General features: G+C 42.4%; 1 protein-coding gene and 1 long non-coding RNA gene across 3 annotated transcripts in view; both read right to left on the reverse strand.

Annotated features, from left to right (window-relative positions):
- Positions 1-380: 380 nt before the first annotated feature.
- Positions 381-7,802, reverse strand: LOC110295486. 2 transcript variants are annotated; one of them, XR_002378076.1, is made up of 10 exons: positions 7,753-7,802; positions 6,691-6,764; positions 5,047-5,079; positions 4,891-4,959; positions 4,351-4,389; positions 3,831-3,857; positions 2,387-2,416; positions 2,287-2,298; positions 1,541-1,576; positions 381-537 (listed from the first exon to the last, which is right to left on the reverse strand). It is a non-coding gene; the product is annotated as an uncharacterized LOC110295486 (long non-coding RNA). The 2 variants fall into 2 exon arrangements; XR_002378077.2 differs by having other exon boundaries at positions 401-537; positions 6,691-6,808; positions 7,753-7,780.
- A 1,475-nt stretch (positions 7,803-9,277) lies between these two features.
- Positions 9,278-13,716, reverse strand: part of Sparcl1 (SPARC like 1) — a 34,215-nt gene continuing 29,776 nt past the window's right edge. Inside the window, exon 11 of the mRNA XM_021162708.2 lies at positions 9,278-9,740. Within this exon, the coding sequence (XP_021018367.1) occupies positions 9,712-9,740 (29 nt within the window). The 3' untranslated portion in view covers positions 9,278-9,711. The remainder of the gene's footprint in view (positions 9,741-13,716) is intronic.

The raw sequence follows: 13,716 nt of genomic DNA on the forward strand, positions 1-13,716 counted from the left end.
GGTGCTTCTGTCTTCTCAGAATTTGACAATACTGATCACTCTGTAGCTAGACGGTAACACAAAGCGGGAGGAGTGTGTGTTGTTAGATAGGACCGGTTTGTGGTAAACCGGAGCTGAGCTGAGCAAGTGTGACGATGTCTTTGGAGGAGCTTTGAGATGTTTGATTTCAAAGTGAACTCTTTTTGACAGGTTATTTTTCAAAGTCCAGAAATGCCTGGCACTAGGGCATTTCACGGGTTCTTGGTCTCGGTGAGGATTGGCAGCTCAGGAGGGGTTGGGTGAACCTGATGCTGTTTCCAAGCACTGAGACCAAGATGCTTTCGGAAGCTCTCAAGAAACGGAGCAGTCACTACAACACCGAACAGGAATCCACACAGGTGTTTTAGTGAGAATTTTATTAAGATTGAATGGCTGTAGATAATAGATTTGCCTGTGGTATTGGATGTTTCACAGGACATTCTATAGAGTCTACAAGATGGTAAGACCATTGTTCCAAGCTGCAGAGAACAGAGCAGGTAACCTGGACACCTGCACCACCTGAAATAGAGGAAACATTGAAACTGTTAGCTTCCGACCTTCCCGTCAGGAGTGTCTGGTCGCTGGGGGTCTGTCCCCCAACCTCCTGTCCTCGATCACATTTTCACCTTTTAGAAGCGTTTTTTTAGAATCACTAGGAAAGCTAGGCCACTTTTATTGATTGCCACTCCAGCCTCAGGCATTTCACAGGTGAGGCAGTTGGGTTTGGAATGGTAGCTTAAGATCTTCTCCCCCAAGGGACCGAGCTAAGATTTGGTTTCCACCTCCCCAGTCCCAGAGCCTACTTTTGTCTGCTGTATTCTACACCACTGTGAGTTGTTCTTCGAGGAGGTTCTCATATGGACTATGTGTCATGATGTAAATTCTGTTACCTAAGCTGGACTTCATGAGCCATGGTGTACACAGTGTAAGGGCTCTATCTGATTGGCCTGTGCTATTGAAACTATGCGGAATTTTAGGCCAAAGACACTTTGTTTCATAATTTCTTAATCTAGGGATAATGGCCACAGCCAGTGTTTGTCTAACACAGGCACTCTTGAACTTTTGACAAAGTTTCAAACATAAATATATCCTCATTTTACTTAATGTCATAATTGTCTTAAAAGTTAAAAGTGTGATAAAGAGGGAACTTGAAAATTCCCTCTTTTATTTTTCAAGGCTACTCAGGTTTAAAATGACAAGTTTTAAATATTCAGAACATCTATGATATATACTCTAGGATATTTCTGGAGTCTTGCTAAATAAATTTATATTTTATTATATTGTGGCGCTATGGGTGGACCCCAGGGCCTTCCACGTGTTGGGCGAGTGGTTTTCCCCTTGAGCCACTGCGCAGCCCACTTACATAGTTTCAGGACATCCCAGAGAAACGCACCCTGTGCAGTTATACTGGTCCTCTGAGTTGCTTTTATCGTGGTAGCAAAACTCTTAATGATTAAAAAAATTGAAATATTTAATTTACATATTCATTGGTGGAAGATTTTTTTGTGGAGATTGTACTCACTGTGCGAGCCTTCTGATGTAGCAGTGAAGCTTATCTCTGTTGAGGTAGAGAGTACTTTCATTTACTGGGAGGATCTGAGACCTTTTCAGAATTCCTCTCCCACCTCCCCTCAGCCTCTCCCATTGATGTGTTAATACTGGTGTGATCAGGTGACTGGCATAGAAAGTCGAGTGCTTTGGTGATCTGTGAATGCCAAGAAACTGAAGTCCTAAGGATCTTCTATTAAATAGAAGGTAGTTTCTTCCACGTGGTGTGTGGAGGCCTGACAGAGGGGAGTCTTCACAGTGGTAAATAAAAAGTACGAGTAATATTCCAGGGCGGTGAAACTTATGACTAGGAAGGCTGGCGGGTGAGAACACACTTTTCCCCCTTAAAATTGGGGCTGGGCATTGCCTTGAGGTCAGGCCATGGCTGCGTTTGGTAATTTTACAGTAGGCTTTCCTCAGTCTGCTGCTGTGAGTTGTCTATTAGCCGGAAGCAAGCCCAAGGTAAAGTGTAAGTATCTGAGAGTTCATGACCTAAGGCTGTGCTGATGTCTATAATCTTAGACCTTGTGAAACCTGCCTTGTGAAAAGATACTTACTGTTAGAGATGCAGAGATTCTGATCTAAAGGTCTGGGAACTGAATTCATAACGCCATGCGCTGTGCTTGGCTTAAGGCATTGGGTTGATTTAGAGGAGTTATTCTCCCCCTTCCCTGACAATGGATGTCACCTTTATCAACATAACCAGAAATAAAATCTTACCCCAAGGAAGCCCTAGAAAAATAAGGAAAAAAAAAAAAAAACGTTAAATACTAACCACAGTTCACTTAGTGACTTTGTTGTTTATGAAAATAAGATTTACCTGCAGTTGGTTCAAAATAGAAGTGATTAACTGTAAAAGAAGAAAAGGGTAAGTACTCTTGGTGGGTTTGCCTTCCAATTTATATTCATCCTAGCACACGTGTCAGCGGAAATGTTTATACGTGAATGTTTCATTGGCAATCATACTTGACGTGTACAAGACTGAAGATAATTCAAGTTTCTTTGATTTATGGAACTTCTTTCCTCTACCTTCTCACTGTATTTACTGCATTTGAAAGTGAGAAAGCTGAAGAACCCCGGGTCCAGTGAGCAAGTGGCACTCGGGTTGGAGATGGGAATGTCCTGTTGAATGGTTTCCTGCTGCAAAGCTCTGAATGGGAGCTTTGTCTTGAGGATTTGCTTACACAGCTGTTCCACTGGAGATGTGTTGCTCTGCAGCTTCCTGAAGAGCTCAGCAGCTTCTTCAAGAGATTGGATTGGACTAATGGTGACTCCCTTTATGTACAAAGCTGCCTGCCCCAGAACACGTAGGAACAGTGAAGCCAACCTCTGCGTTCTCATGTATAAGCAACATTCTGAGTACTGAGTGTCGGGGGAGGGTGAGAAAGGGGTGAGGAGGGAATGGAGGGAGGGATATGGAGAGGGAGGAGAAGAGCGATTAGCTCTTGTAGTATTGTTGGGATTCTCTAAGAAGGCCCCTGGCAACTTGAGTGAGTCAGATTCTCTGAAGTGAGCACATGTTCAGAGATCAGGCAGGTCATTGCTGTCCATGCTGGCGAACTGAGCAAAGCCACGAAGCTGGATCAAGTCTACAGGTGACATGAGGACCTAGTTTCCCAGCACCGGATGCTGGGTGCCCCTGCAGCTGGGCTCCGACTGGAAGACCCACTTGGTGATGTTATAATCACCTGTAATCAGTCACGGAGAGAGAGGCAGAGAGAGAGAGAGACAGAGAGAGAGAGAGAGAGAGAGGCAGAGAGACAGAGAGGTGGATGGAGGCAGAGACAGATATCTTAGAAATTGAGACCAGCCTGGTCTACATATTAAGTTCTAGGCCACCAAGGACTATAGAGAGCTTGTCTTAAAAACAAACAAGCAAACCTCCTTTGGGGTTTAGGTTTGATAAGGTTTCACATATTTACATGCTGTGCCAATTCCTTAGTATTGGAATCTACCTTCTCTTCCTAAAGCACGTTATTCTGTTCCTCTAGGTTTTCTGACCCCTCGCTCTGTCACTTAACCCGCATCAGTAATAATGACCTTGTCTTGTCACGTTAGAGCCAGATGAACTGAGTGAATGGAAAGAACTCTTCTCATACACTGGCCTTTGTTTTGGCCTTTAGATGTACCAGGTGCCCTGCCTGTGGGTCGAGATGAACTGAATCCGTGCAGTGGTTTCCAGAATGAACTGGCTCAGTTATATGCTACGAGATGCATGCGTATTCTTAAAGACCCCATAGGTGGACAGAGCAGAATATATTTACCTCCAGAAGCTGATTAGGTGTCAGAACCTTGAATAAAAGAAAGAGAACAAGCCAAGAGTTACAATTTAGCGTTTCAACTTTGAGTTACAACTTTGAATTAACCTGGTAAACGGAAACATAGTTTTAAAACCCCCTAGCAGTTCTAAAATTCCTTCATTAATTCCTCTCACTGAGAGTTTACAACCCCTCCCACACCTTTTAAAAAACCATGTCTGGAAATGTGCACTCCACAGTGTGCTTTGTGGGAATCTCAGCACAGCGGGGGACATCTTGTGACGATAACCTGTGACGATAACTCACATGCTTGCTGCTTAGGGGAAACTGGTCAGGAAAGAGCCAATGGTTTCCTCTCACAGTTCCAATAGTATTTAAACATTGGATGATATGGTATAATACACAGCATAGCCACTTCAGCTCAGAGATATGAGGGAAATTGTACATTAAGTTCTTCAAATCAAACAAAAGTTATCAGTTTTAGTCATTTAAGTATCTTCTTAAGGGAGGTTTTAAGTACACTTACCTGATTTGGATTAAAAGGGAAGGGAAAGGGAATCGGGATCTACAAAAAAAAAAAAAAAAAAAAAGGAACGAAAGGGTGAATTGGAGTGAGACAAGTCATGCCTGTTTCCCTTGATGTTTTCTGTTCTTTATTCCCTTCAGCCTCTTGGTGTTCGGTGTGCGTGCGCTGAATAGGTTTATACCTCTAGGGCTGGGGCAGCAATAAACAAGACCACTGTCCTCACAGAGCTCTGGGTCTGATATGCTATTTTCCTTTTAGGAGCTGTAATTATTTTTGCTTGATTGATTATACTAAGTGCCCAGGGATCGCCCTTGCGTCCTTTTTTTTTTTTTTTTTTTTTTTTTTTTTTTTTTTTTTTTTTTTTTTTTTTTGCAAGCCAATCTCTCCCGTGTTCTCGGCAGGGGTGCACCTTCCGCTTGCGGCTGCCCTCTGCTGGTGGGAAGGAAGAGCTTCCACCATACACCATGGATTTCTTTTCCTTGGAAATTGTGATAACCATCGCCCAGCTGATGGCCTTGAGAATCCCAACACCCGACTTACCAGAGGAGCCTGCGGAAGGGGAAACGGAGGGAAGAAAGGCAGGATTTGTGGTGCGTACAAGTTAAATCTCTGTAAACAGAAATACGGCGTAAGCCGTTCCGATTGCGAACTTGACAGCTTTTAAGTGGCGAATGTGCCGTTTGAAGTACAGTGTACCTGTTCACTGGAACTTCCTCCGGATTGTCCAAGCTTGAAGACAAGAAAAGCAACAAGGTGAAGCAGCTGGAAGCTGTATCCGTTATCCAGCAAGTCGTTTTATTTTACATGAGAACAGCCTAAAAGTGTCCTGTGGGGCATTCTGCCTACAGCCTTGCATCCACGTCTGAAGTAAGCTTCATATTTAACAGGGAAATGCTGAATTGAGTTTTGTCCAATGACTTACAATGCCACTCATTTCTTGGCTTTAAAATTTTACTCCCCAAAGTTCTTATGATTACACGCCTTATATTGGCAAGGTATACATGCCTTACACTGGTATATTTAGCATCAGTACGGCTCTAGACTTGCTTTCGGTATGTAGAAGTTCAAAGTGGAGGGAATACGAGTCTTAAATTCTGTAGTCTCCCTATAACCTCTGAATAATCTCTCATTCCTTTGAAAGTCCCCTTGTTGCAAAAATGTGCATGGGAGAGGGTTTTATGCTTAGCTGGTGCTGGACACTATCTACAATAAATGTAAGTTGTTCCTACGGGTCTCACTTATTACAGATGTGGAGAGTGTGACTGTAGTCACTGCACAACGAAAGGTTCAGGTGGTGGTGTGTTTTATCGATATGTCTTATGTGTTCAAAGTGGTGTCATAAAATGCACCATTATTTCACGGAGCAGAGCAAGTGTTGCTGTTAAGGGGTCATGATGCGCTGCCACGCCGTGGGTGAGTCAATAAGTGTTTCAGAGATGCTCACAGTTAAAGAAATCACATGCCGGAACGTAGTGAAGTGTGTATGCTGCAACAGTCTCATTAGCACAGTGTTCCTATAGAAACAAACAGCGTCTCTCATTTGGTAGGTAGGAAGGTAATGCTTGTCTGGGCTGGGGATGTAACTGGGCAAAAGAGAATATGCCCTGAATGTGAAGTGCCCTGTGTTTGAGCTCCAGCTCTACCAAGAGTGTATTCCACCAACAGTTCTTATTAATGGTGCAAGGAGAGACGCTGATCTAATACAACAGACTGGTTCGTTATCTGGGCACACTGCATTCGGGCATAGGTTGTTATCCAAACCTCTTTTTCCAAGATGGCTCAGAAAAGACATCCAAATGTACTATTATAATGAGTTGTCATGCTCCTGAGCTGTGTATTTCAGACATAACTTTGTTTACTATTAGCTTAGAACTAGTGCAGGTAGTCTTAAATACTCCTCTTTGTAAAATCAAGTCTGACAGGTCAAGTTGGGCATCTTTGCGAGAAGCCTTTATGCTGGATGATGTAGGGCAGAATAAAGAAAGCTCAGCTCGACTGCTAACTTCCCACCTGAGTCCCTGTAGAGTACTTGTTTTATATTGCTGAAAGCTTTCTGTTGCAAGTAGGAGTTTTAAGTGTTTTAGAACCATTCTTAATCATTTACACACTCTGGAATCGTTCTGACTCATTTGACAGGGGAAGCGTGAGTTAGTCCCTGCCTAAGGTCCACCCATCTAGCAACCTGTCTGCAGAAGCTGAGCTTTGACACAGAGCCTTAGACCCGGGGAGACTACGGACCCTGAAATCCACTTTCCTCTTCTGCCAACTGTAAAGATACTTCCTAGCCCAGAAATCTGAAGGCTCTCACTGTGGCGGCTGAGGGAGGTGCTGTGTACTTACAGGGATTGGCAGAGCAGCTGCAGCGCTCAGCAGGGCGGCCAGGAGGAGGAAAAGCTGCATTCTGAAGGGAGGATCTGGAGGTGAAGGACTAGGTGAGCGGCTAGTTTCCTTCCTCGCCCTGTTTCCATAGTGAACGGATGATTGAGGTAGACATGCTGACAGTGGTCAGGCGAAATCCTGCCTGTACACTTGCATTTCTATTTATTTATTTTTTTTATTTTTAAGCTTGGAAAACCTCCACAAAGCTTTTAGATTAGACATTCTCTGGCTTGCTATATCACCTGGCATCCCACCCACATTCCCCCACCCCCTCCTTACACCTTCTGGTTCTGCCTACATCCAGCTGTGCTGCCCTTGAAGTGACTTGAGACTGTGATGTCTGTGCAGATCTTTTGACTTTACTGCTACTGTGAGGATATGGCCATCCCAGCTAAAAGGTGAGAACAATTTTTACAGAATGCACAGATAAAGCGTGTGCCTTCGTGAGACTGACCGGTCCGTATGCCCTGGATGCTGTTGACAATTACAGTTCTTTAGGAAGGAAATCATATGAGAAAATTTTGCAAGGCATAATAGGGTGGTAAGAATAAGGATAACATGAATATACTCGATAAAGCCACTGAAGGAGGTCTGCTCTGCCCTTCGGAACCAACATTTCTGAAGTAAACCTTCATGCTTGTAAAATCATATTTAGAATTAACTTACCCACTGCATTTTAAGCTACATCGCTGTACTACAGAGCTTGGTTATGAAAGAACGGCTTCACCATATTTTTATGAAGACTGGTCCCCGGCATTTGAGGCAAGTTCTATCCATCTACGGATTACCCGCCAGCTGCTGTGACCGACATACTTAAGCTTAACTCAGGCTGAGTTTATGTCATTTTCCTTGGGCTTGGGCTTCCTTTCCTGTCTCATGCTTTTCCTTGACTGATTTTCAGGATCCAACCTCAAAAATTCCTTTCTTATTTTAGTAAGTGGACATGGTATAGATCATTGAGCTACCCAACCCAAGAATATCCCACAGACTTTGAACAGTAATAAATTATATCGCTTTAGTTACCTGTGCTTCAAATGGTCCTTGGAGCGACAGATTCGGGAAGCAGTGTGGACTGACATCCCGCCATCTAGCTCGTATTTAAGCTGTATCACTAACACCTACATGGTCATGGGCAATGTGACTCACCAATTCAATGCTGAACCGAGCAATTGGCTTCAGACCAGGAACTCAGCTTTCTCAAAGATCACAATTACAGAGATAGGCTTAAAGACTGATTACTAAGAAGACGGCTTCATCTCCTTGGCTGGGGTCAGAGCAATTCTTTATCATAGTCAACTGGTTATTAAAAGCTCGCCGCCATGAACATGAATGTGCTTCTGTGACCTGTCTTCTAGGTCTGTATGTGGGGTTCTTAGGTTTGTGTAAGATTTGAACATCTCCATTCTTAGGATTTTCATTTGAAAAATGAAAATGATTTTCACATAATTTTTAAAAGTAAATGTTTATACGGCATCCTTGACAATATTAAAACCAGTTTTCCTTATTTTTAAAGCATTTTTACAAAGTTGCCTGAGAGTGAAATAAAATTTAGGTCTTAGTAACATGTTGGTATAATTATAAAGTGTAGTTTCTAAAACTTAGCTTCTAAAGATGGATTCTAATTAAGAAACTTTGGTATACATAAATGTGGTCTGAAGCTTAGAATTAATTTCCTATTTGATAAAAATAAATAGTTAGATTTTGGCTAGTCAAATTGAACCTAACTATCTAGAAATGACAATGGTTTGGTGTGGTTTTAGTTAAAGAACAAGCGACTTATTGATCTCATAAAATATAAAAACAACTGAAGATATTTGTATTGATAGCTTCGATTTCAATAGAAAAACTACATTATAAACATTATAAAAGCAGAATAAAATGGATTCATGGAACTTTTGGTGCCTTGATTCAGTTATTGGAATACCATATGGTGCTTTTATAATTATATAATATATAGTATATAATATATATTTATATTATATTTATATTAGTATATAATATATTATGTAGAATATATTTGTATTAAATATAAATAAGTAATATATAAGTATGTCGTTATAATTATATAATCATACTTTTATGCCCACGTTTGTAGCATAACAGGAAAGCCCAGCTAGAAGCACACATTTCTAAGCCACAATCAGGCCTCAGGCATACTGCTGCCATCATGGCAACCCCACAGTTCTTTGTCTCTCCCTTTCACTTTGAGAAATGAAATACAGGGAGTTTTCAGACCTCTGTCTTTCCGACACACATGCCCTACTGCACAGAGTTTTGAATTGGTTGGATAAAGCAGTGTAGAATCACCTGCATTTTAAACTGAACTTTGCTAACAAGCAATTGAATTCAACTCATTCCCCTCTCTCCCCATTACATCGTACATAGTGACAAAGCACATTCACAATTTGTTTGCCACAGAAAACATCTCTATCTTCCTTTAAAAGCACTTTTTATTTTCAGTAGTAAGCAAGCACAGTTCTGTTTTATTCTCTAATGTAAGCCCTGGGCTGGTCTTTTACATTTGACTGTTTAAAAACTGGAAATAATCTTGAGCAAACATTTGAGGTTTTATAGATTTTTTTTATTAGGACATCAAGACACTGAAAAGGAGGCATATTTATCTCAAAAGAGCAGTATCTCACTTCCTTAGCATGCATAAAGTGTTATGGACAATATGATCTTGTTTTTTAATAGTTTATAATTATCAATTATAAACACAGATGCACAGAGTGACATTGCCATGGTGGCTAACTGTCCCCAGACAGGACAGTCTTTTACAGACATAGACTCTACTTAATTTTAAAGTTTCATTTCCTAAGTTAATGTTAAGTTCACCAAGAAGCAATTGCTACCATTGTCTTCTCTCACATGCAAACAAATGTTTTGCTACATATGAATGTATAGTGTCACGGCTGCTCGTATTTCTGAAGCGGTTAAAGCAGGTGAGGCGGATGGAAAGTTTCAATTCTCTCAAATCTTAATTCAAAAAAGGAGGTTTTCATCTATGTCCTCTGCAAAAATAAATAAATAAATACATAGTTAGATAACTTGATGATAGGCAGACAAAGTTTTAGAAAGTCATACAAGAAGCCACAAATCCAAGGAAGGTTACAGTCATTAATAAACGAAACCATCTAAGAAGGTGGTGTGATGGTGATTTTCATCATAATTTGGACTTGAGAAACTGTTTCTAGGTTTTTACCCCTGGCTTCTGGAATCAGAATCCCTGGTAGACAGCTGTCATATGGATCCTTAGGCAGTTCTTCTGAAATTCTTCGTACCATTGAGAACCATCAAAGGAGGAAGGGCAGGCGATCAGGAGGATCAGAACAGGAAGTGCTAAGGAGGGCGGCTGAAATGCTGCACAGAGTCTAGGAGCAGCTCAGCTGAAGTTTGAGTGGAGACATCTGCTGCTATGCCTGTGGCTGCTTGGATGGCAGACACAGCCTCATCCTCCCAGCTCCCAGTGGACACTCTGTACCAGGGTAGCCTATCATGAATGCCTGGGCATCCCTACTTCTCCATCAATGGACCTGGGAACATTTTCTGCTTTTGATCTTCCTACAGTCAGCATAGTCTCCTCCTCTCCCTTGCACCACATTCTTCGATACACAGCTCTCCTGCAGCCCTTAATAATGGCGGTTATGCCTCATTCTCCTTTCTGAACCTCTTCTCCACTGTCTGCAGTTCACACTCTGTAACTCCTTGGTGTTTAGCTATAGACCTCTCCCTGATAACGCAATCAAGTTTCTTCGGCATTAATAATCCCCATCCTTAGTTTCAATTGCTTCCCATATGCCCAGATCCCTCTCTTTCTCTTGCCGGGGATAAACCCAGGGCCATGCTCATGAGAGGTAAGAATTCTACCACTGAATTATAGCCACAACTCCCCAAGTGTATATTTCAATTTCTAAACTCTCGATTGAAACCCAGACTCAAAGTTGAGCTATGGATTGTATTTGTCTTGCAAGTAATTTAAATTCCACCACGTCCAAATGGATTTTGTCATTGTCCCAAATCTACTCCTGGCCTTCTGTTTCCTACCGCAGAGCAAAGTGCCTCCAGCTATCTTCCTGGGCCCAAGGCGGGAATGGGGACACTGCAGCCACTCTCAGGATTCTCTCAGTTGTCTGCTTCCTGCCTCTGTTTCCCACCAGCCTTTACCTCCTTATATCCCAAGGCTGCACAGGCTGGGTATGTGTCTGTTTTTACGACTTTCTGACCAGATTGCTTTCTTCTCCACAACCACTTCTGAGTCAGGTTCTTGTCAACTCCTGGGTTTACCACAAGATCCTCAACTGTTCTTTACTCTCTCTGCAATGCAACCACAGGACTCTCCTTTTTGGTGATACCCCAACACTCTTTAAAGTCTTTAAAGGGCTTAGGAGACCGTGTGGTCTGACTTACTGCCCTAGTAGTTTCCTTTGGAAGATTCCCCCTATGAATAATGGGAAGAGATGTCCATAGGTGGAGTATTGGTTGGTTTTTTTTTTTTTTTTTTGTCAACTCGACATAGGCTGGAGTCATCCGGGAAGAGGGAGCATCCGTTGAGAAAATGTTCCCACCTGATTGACCTGCAGACTAGCCCGAGTAGACAATCATATCCTTGATTGATGACTGATGTGGAAGGACCCAGTCCACTGTGAGTGGGGCTGCCCTCCCAGCAGGTGGTCCTGGATTCTGGAGAGCAAGCCAGAAAGCAGCATCCTCCATGGCCTCTGTGTCAGCTGCTGCCTTCAGGCTCCTGTCCTGTTTGACTTCCCTTGAGATCACATGAGTTGTAAGATAGAAGGAGCCCTTGTCTCCCCTTGTTGCTGGTCATGCTGTTGATCATCTCAGTAGAAACTCTAACTAAGACACGGTACGTCACCAGTGCTAAATAAATGGAGACCCTCCCACAACTTTTCTGAACTTCATTTTTACAGCTAAAGATTAGATCAACTTAGAGGAGGTGGCATGTCCTGATGCACATAGCTGGCTAATGGCAGGGCTGTGTCATTTGGGCATAGCTCAGAGGGTTTAGATCACAGGCAGCTGAAATTCAGGAAAATGCTGGCTAAATCTTATCTTCTCTTTCTGTAGTCTTACTAGCTTCCACGGGGAGAAAAGTACAGTTATAACGAGATGCCATTCTCTCTCTGTCCCGCCCTGCTGTATCCCAACGTGATAACTTGTTTACTTATTCTAATGGAACATTTAATGACTGCCTTATTGGCCCGGTATGTGATAATCTTCTCCTGACTTCAAAATAGCATCACGCCAGCCTGACCACAGTGACAAACAAGACAATTAGTAGTTTTGCAAGTCACTGGGCTCTGACCTCTCTCGCTCCTCCCAGACAACCTCCCACTGCAGTGCTGGGAGAGGATGACATGTGGAAGAACTTGCAGACAATTTTTGCAATGGATCCAGAGAAGCAAAATCCCTTCCCTTAAGTAAATGGCCTTTATGCAAATTTGCCTTTTTTTTTTTTTTTTTTAAATCAGGTCTTTAAAATCCCAAGTCCTGTAAAAAGATTTATACAAAAATGTCCTGGCTCAGCTTAGCTCTTCACGCCAATGTGCATTGTCTCTTCAGCAAAGAGTTGAGCAGACAGACTTAACCATTTGAAGGAATATATTTGAATATATAAATATTCTCCTTGAAGTAGATATATTTGAGTATATAAATATTCTACTTGAAGAATAGGTGTTAGAAAGGAAAGTGATATTTTTGCTTCAGTCTGAGTCTAATAAGCTATTAGAAATATTAATTTCTTTTTTATCCTATTTTTTTTTCTTTTTGGGAGGGATGGGCTTATGGCTTTTGCCTTTTTTTTTTTATTGGATTTTTTAAAATTTACATTTCAAATGTTATCCCCTTTCCTGCCCCGCCAACCTTTTTTTTTTTTTTTTTAAGATTTTATTTACTTTATGTATCTGAATACACTGTAGCTGTCTTCAGACACACCAGAAGAGAGCATCGGATCCCATTCTGGTGGTTGTGAGCCACCATGTGGTTGCTGGGATTTGAACTCAGGACTTCTGGAAGAGCAGTCAGTGCTCTTAACCGCTGAATCAACTCTCCAGTCTGAAATATTAATTTCTTATCAGTACTAACAAGGTCCAGTTTCCAGAATGGTTCTGATGATCCCTCATGGTCCATATTTCCCCACATGAGAGCAGGGTTGACCTGTGTGATTGACAGAACATGGCTGGATGACATGGACCTCAGCTCCAGGTCACTAAGGGAGAAACCATGTTCCCTGCTGCTGGTGGCTCCACATGGTAGGGTCCTGAAGTCAGGGGTAGACAGCCCAGCGAATTACCTTAGAAGCTGATCCTGCAGATATCCACTGCACTAGCTCACAGACTGATCACATGACCCTAAGCCAGCCGGGTCTAAGTCAGTGACTTCCAGACTCCTGACCCTGGCAGGAGGTTAAGCTGCTAATCTGGGGGTGATCTGCCATGTAGTATATTGGGGTGCTCACAGAAACAGGCTCATCACCGTGTTTATTCAGAGAAGACTGATTACAGCAGTAGGATCTTACAGCAGCTGAGCTATAAACAACTCAGTTCCGATACTATCAGGTCTCGCTTTTAGGATGAAGGTCACACAGGTAACCCCTTCGAGGGAAATTCTGACCTTTGATGACCTTGCTTTTTTTTTTACTGCTTGAATGTGTATTTATCCATATGTGTTTTAAAATGTATCCATAAAACATCTCTGTGTGTGTGTGTGGGTGGGGGGTACAGACATGCACAGGCGTTCATGGAGGCCGGAAGACAACCTCAGTGTTGTTACTTATTTTTCTAGCTGTTGTTATTGTTGTTGTTTTGAGAGAAGGCTTTTCGTTGCAGCTCTGGCTGGCCTAGAACTCACTATGTAGACCAGGCTGGTCTGGAATCACAGAAATCTACCTACCTCTGCCTCCTGAGTTCTGGGATTAAAGGCCTGTACACACACACACACACACACACACACACACACACACACACACACACA

Source organism: Mus caroli, chromosome 5 (genome assembly GCF_900094665.2).
Source record: "Mus caroli chromosome 5, CAROLI_EIJ_v1.1, whole genome shotgun sequence".
Classification (NCBI taxonomy): domain Eukaryota; kingdom Metazoa; phylum Chordata; class Mammalia; order Rodentia; family Muridae; genus Mus; species Mus caroli.